Genomic DNA, 5,810 nt, shown 5'->3' with positions numbered 1-5,810 from the left:
CAAGGACGGCGCTATACATACGACGCCTATGTACGACTCCGTCTGCATGCGCCGCCATCGTAAGCGCTTGCACTCCGCGCCATTCGCTGCCGTCGTCCGCGCCGTTCGCTGGTATTGTGAGATCATACGAGAGTTGTATGCATAGCAGTTTTGATTGGACAATAGTTCACCCTAATGGCCTAACATGAAGGGGGCAGCATATAACCCAGTGGCCTCCGGTGATTCGCATGTCAAAGGAGCTTTGACTCGTAGCTTTCTGCGGTCAATATGCGACTGTGGGATAACAAGATCATCATGCAGGCACTCCTCTGGAAGGGTTTGTTTGGCACCCTCTAACTTTAGTTCTATCTTTATTAGAGCTAGAGCTGGAACCAAATTAGATAGTTTCAACTTCACTTGAAATAGTAGTTGAGTAAGCTAAAGTAATCTGCAAAGAGAAGGTTTTGTAGGGCTCTGAACTTCGGCTAATGACTCCAAACTCCCAATCCGATGAGAGCTACTCCTATACGAGCTAGAGAGGCTCAACACTATTTAGCTAGTATGGTTAGCCGTAGAACTCCTGAAATAGAGATTAGCGAGTAGGTTGATAACAATACCCGACTTATGTTGTATTTATGATGAAAGCCATGCAATTCATTATTTTTTTATGTAATTTAATACTGATTTTTTATTAGAATTAGAACAATATAATTATATGGTCATAAAATAATCGACAAAATATGTGACACATTTAACACATAATCAAAATATTTAGTAATAATATATTGTATCATTGTCACCGAAATATAATAAAAATGTCCACAAAATAACACGCACTTCGGTAGATTTATTATTCTGCAATATGATCAGCTAGCTCATCACGAAACGATACGTGCATGCACTGCAGTTGCCGTGCATGCGCCGCCATGACCCTGTTTTGCCGCTTGCCACGTCGCTGCCACCGATATCTTGTGCGTTCTGTTCGTCCTATAGGAAGGATTATATACGGAGGAAAAAGAGGATATATCGGGGTAGATGGATGATAATTTCGTGTAATTATATTTAAAAACTTGAGGGCAGTGGGTTTTTTGAGTAAAGTGGAGTTGTGGAGCAGCAAAAACTCAGCATCTAGGAGTAACTCCGCTAACTCTACTAAAAAAATCTATATCGTTTGACATAGCTCTGAATTGTAAGTTAGAGTTACGAGGTAGAGTTGAGTAGTGACAAGCAGCATGTCCCATAGATACTGAGTTAACTACTAATAGCAGCAATAAGGTTCTGACCATGAGCAATTGTTTTGGCGGACATCTACAATGCTAAGTGATCTTTATCTCAATATCTCATCGTGTGGTCTAGAGAGATTAGGGCATGTTAATTTAAATCCTAAATGCTCTTATTCTATGTATCTAGTCCAATGAATTTGTTTCCCGCATTCATAAACTCTAATGTAATGCTTACTTAAAAAATTATTTGAGACAAGACAACAGAAGATAAATTTCTTTTGGGACAAATAGAATACTTAATTAGTTATTATAGGCTAATTCATCATTCTATTTTACTATATGCTAGGGGGTTTAGGATCACAACCTTATTGAATGCACCCTAAATGTCCTAATATACCTTATTGTACTCTATTCCATTGAAAACTAGAGTAGAACGTTTATGTGATACACAATACACCACCGTGGTGAGGAGCTCCGGCTATCTATGTAGGAGAATCTCCACCATAGAGGAGAGAAAAAGAAAAAGGCATACCCTTGTATAGGGTTGAAAATGTTACGGAAAATCCCGACCGTACCGACTGTCGTTTCCGCTTTCTGTCGAGCCGGTAAGATAAATCCTTTGAAATAGAAACAGTAAAGTTGTCCAAATACGGTGATGCATTTTTCCACCCATTTGTCAGAATTTCGTATTGGACTAAAAATTCCGAAAATTATCGCAAAATTTCTGAAAGCCAAGAACAAAAACCCTAGCCTGGCCAAGTCTCACAGACACAATCACACAACCCATCTAACTAACCCTAACCAACCCTTACTCTCCCGTTCTCTATACTCGGTATGGCATTAATTGATATGTGTGAGTATAAAGTGATATTGTTATGTACCTATCTTTATACTAAATATATACTGCTAAGTATATTATTGTTTTTGATATGCATTTTCGCCTACCGACCTATATCGATATATTTTCGTACTGGTTATTTCGTTTCTAGAATTCTGATAATACCGATATCGTTTTTGTTTTAGCCTATACCATTCCATTTTTTTCGAACAAAAATATAGATATATAAATGGAAGAGATAGTTTTTCTACCGTTTTTATCCGTACCCTTGTTGGTGTCAGAGCGTCTTGATGAAGGCTCAAGTGGCTTAGGAGGGAGTGTATTCTAAGGAGAGTGAAAAGTGGATCCACTCGGTAGCGTCTCCTGGCGACGAGCTCTCAACACCGCTTTGCCACTCAGCTATGTTGGATCGGTAACCAAATCTACTACGCCATCCTACCGGCTCCAATGGAAAGCGGGCCAATAATCGTTGTTGAAGTCGCCAGCCAGGTCCAATTAGCTCGGCTAGTTGGTGGCAATCCAAGGCGGAGTCGATGTTGGGGTTGTCTCTGTCTAGCCACCCATCGAGCTAGGTCTAGAATGTGAGCTCTGCGCGATAGTGTGTGGTAGTGAGGGGCGAGGGCGATGGTACAATAGGGAGGAAGGCAGGGGCAAGGGTGGGGACATGGACATCGCAAGGGTGGAGGATGCGGTGAGGGCGGCGCCGTAGCGGCATGATGTTTGAGGGTGGGGACCAAGGGCATTTTTCTTTGATTTATAATATGTACAATATAAAATATTAGACTTCTCTATAAGCTGCAAAATATTATGACTACCATAAAAAAATAATAGACTGATACGTGGAACTAAAGACACATGTAAGTTATATATATGAAACTAAAGACACACCTATATGCCATTTGCACCGTGAATGGAAGGAGTGGTCTCGGTCCATGTGATATATTACCTCCCCTCTCCTCTGGAGCCACTTGACGATGTCAACGCAGATAGAACACCTGATCCATCATCGTTGTTGTTGTACCTATAGTTTGCAATATCAAAGCAGGCGTTGTCGTGATCGGCGTCATGCTCAGTATACCAGTATACGGATACAACGATCACCGTTTCCATGCGTGAGTGAGAAGCACTGCAGCAGCCGCGCCTGCGACACAACAGGGAGTCATGCGGTGCGAGTCGGGACTTGTCGCTGGGCCACGGCCACGGGGGGCCACTGCACCACGCCCAGACAGAGAGCAGCATCCAATGCCTCACTCTGCCCGAGCCACTCAACTGACAAGGTCAGTGCATGCAGGCTGCAGCTGCTCCAGAGCGCTCTCTTTCTCTCCCCTCCTCCCCTCCGCCGCGCGCGCGGCCCCAGGGGACGCAACTCGCCGGGGCCCCCGTTGCCCATGCCACCACACCCGCGGCCTCCGCCACCGAGGCAGCCGCGCTACCCCCACACAACCCAACAAAAGTAAATTATCGCGCACCGGCCGCCTGCTACGTGTGTCGCCGGCCAAGCAAAGCTCACACGCCGCACGCACGCACGCACCCACGGGCGTACTCCCACCGCGACAGCTACTCAAAACTCACGAAGTAGCATGCCATCGAACTCGGCGAAATTTGTTTGGCTTCAAAAGTTGCGACGAGAAAAGAAAAAGAGTTATACAGGACATGACATAATCCCTGCGGATTTGGGTTTTCCCATGCGCCGATGAGACAAACATACGGGGCGGGCGCTCTCTAGTCAGGTCATGTGGCCCGTGCGGCGCCGTGGGCGAGGAGGACGCTGGTGGGGGAGAAGACGATTCCACCGCCGCCGCTGTTCGCCGGGGTGGCGGCCGCGGGGGCTTCCACAGGCTTTCTTGAACGGCCGCGGCCGCGGTGGACGTGCCGCTCGCAGTACTTGTGCCCCGGCACCACGTCGCGCGAGCACCGCCACTTCTTGCCGTCCGTGCGCCTGCACCGCCCAGGGTCCGGCTCCATGCTGCTCCTGTAGTCGAAGCACAGGTTCCCCAAACCCATCACTGCCACTCAAAAATGTCATCCACATCATCGAACGGTCGAAAGAGTTGTGCATGATCAAGAAAAAAAATAGTTGTTTCTTTTTTGTTGCTGCCACGTACGGGAAGGGAAGCGGTGCGGCCCGAAGGAGGAAGAGGCGACGCTCTTCCAGATAGGGAGCACGAGGTGCACCGGCACGGGCGCGCCCGCGGCGAAGTAGCGGTAGATGAGCACCTGGTGCTCCAGCTCCTGCTGCTGCATGAACGTCAACACCGTCGCCTTATGCGCCGGGGCCGATGCCGGCGACGGTTCCACGTCACGCTCGCCACGGCTGTCGCCGCCGAGTCCCAGCCCCAGCCCAAGACCCACCGGCGGCGGGGGTGCCGCCATGGTCACCATTCCTACGTCACCACAGCACGCCATACTAATCACGAAACTCGCAGTCTCGCACACACAAAACCTGACCGGAACACATGCACTGATGCACCTACCTGCATTCGGGTCAGCGGCGGAGAGGCGTGGCAGCTTGGATGGTGGCTGAGGCGAGTCGGCTTCTTTCTCCTCGCCCATACGGGAGACCTCCGGGTTGCACCTCCTCGGTTTCGGATGGTGGCAATGGAGGGACGAAGGTGAAGAAGCGAGGCAGGTTCTTGATGAAAGGAGGAAAGGGGCAGTGAGTTGTCAGAGGAAGTGTGGAGGAGTGGGCATATTTATGCGTGCGACGGCTTCCCCGTCGTCTGGTCGCCCGGTTAACTTGTGGTCTTGTGCACAGAGGTAACGGAAGCTGACGGGATGTGAGGGCTGTACAATTGTTTGCAGTCCGGGCGCGCGCGAAGGTGGCGTGGCATCGGCCCTGGCGCCGTGAGATGACACGAACGAAAATACTTTTGACATTTTCTGGGCTGTGGACGGACGGGCTTGGCAGCCTTTTTATCACTTCTGCTCGTTTTATACTTTTCCTGTTGGATCGACGCAGGAACGTGTTTCTTTTCTTTTTGTTTGTGAAAACGGATTATCGGATCATGATACATTGCAACTTTCGTAATTTAGTATCACGGAGCTCTTTGATCGTAAAGTGTCTTGTACAAATAAAAAGCGGCGTATGTTTTTCTACTTGTATTAGATATATATTGCTCTTTGACAATCAAAATTCAATAATCTTTTCTTTTACACATTGTTATCCTCCCGCCATTCATAGTCTCTTTACCGTATAGCTTCACATGTCATCGTCACTCGGTCATTTACCATCCCTTCCTCGTATGCTAATGATTTTTTAAGCATGCAGCCTGCATGTACTCACGATCTGTCGGGTCTTCCTGTACTATTGTCCATTGGACCATATATGTTGAATTAGATAGACTATAATAATAATTATTAGACTATAATAATAATTGTTAGATCGCAATGTACGTTACTACGTCAAAATCTAAGGAATAAGGTGATGTGTTTCTTCACATATATGTTAGATCTCTTATAATTTCACAACTAACGTGGAAATATGTAATGCTCTTAACCATTTCCATACGGGAAAAATGGTCATGACTCTAAAAAGACCATTTGATTCTACATCCACATCCAGTATGGCTTTGTTGCGACCAACATCTAATAAAGCTAGAGTTTTTGTCCTCGAAAAAGTAAACATTTTTTATATTTGAGACTTATGCTCATACGTCTTAGAAAGAAACCCATATAGCCTCGCTATGAAAAAGAAAAGTACTCCATCCGTTCTACTTTTTAGGTTTTTCTAGATTTATTCATATATTAAAGTATATTTTATATATGTATCT

General features: G+C 46.4%; 1 protein-coding gene across 1 annotated transcript; it reads right to left on the bottom strand.

Moving 5' to 3' along the window:
• Positions 1 to 3,639: 3,639 nt before the first annotated feature.
• LOC102712778 (growth-regulating factor 10) lies at positions 3,640 to 4,673 on the bottom strand. The gene is made up of 3 exons (XM_040521326.1): positions 4,515 to 4,673; positions 4,146 to 4,424; positions 3,640 to 4,046 (listed from the first exon to the last, which is right to left on the bottom strand). Exons 1-3 carry the CDS (start codon positions 4,591 to 4,593, stop codon positions 3,772 to 3,774), a joined length of 633 nt encoding a protein of 210 aa, XP_040377260.1. The 5' UTR covers positions 4,594 to 4,673; the 3' UTR covers positions 3,640 to 3,771.
• Between the last annotated feature and the right edge of the window lie 1,137 nt (positions 4,674 to 5,810).

This window comes from Oryza brachyantha, chromosome 2 (assembly GCF_000231095.2).
Source record: "Oryza brachyantha chromosome 2, ObraRS2, whole genome shotgun sequence".
In the NCBI taxonomy this organism is placed as follows: Eukaryota; Viridiplantae; Streptophyta; class Magnoliopsida; order Poales; family Poaceae; genus Oryza; species Oryza brachyantha.
Note: the sequence above shows the minus strand (reverse complement) of the source record. Positions and strands in the feature narration are given on the sequence as shown.

Coding starts and splice junctions, on each gene's coding strand:
- LOC102712778 (XM_040521326.1), bottom strand. CDS start 4,593: ATGGGCGAGGAGAAAGAAGCCGACTCGCCTCAGCCACCATCCAAGCTG. Junction 4,425..4,514: donor CGCCGCTGACCCGAATGCAG/GTAGGTGCATCA, acceptor GTGGTGACGTAG/GAATGGTGACCATGGCGGCA. Junction 4,047..4,145: donor GCCGCACCGCTTCCCTTCCC/GTACGTGGCAGC, acceptor TTTGAGTGGCAG/TGATGGGTTTGGGGAACCTG.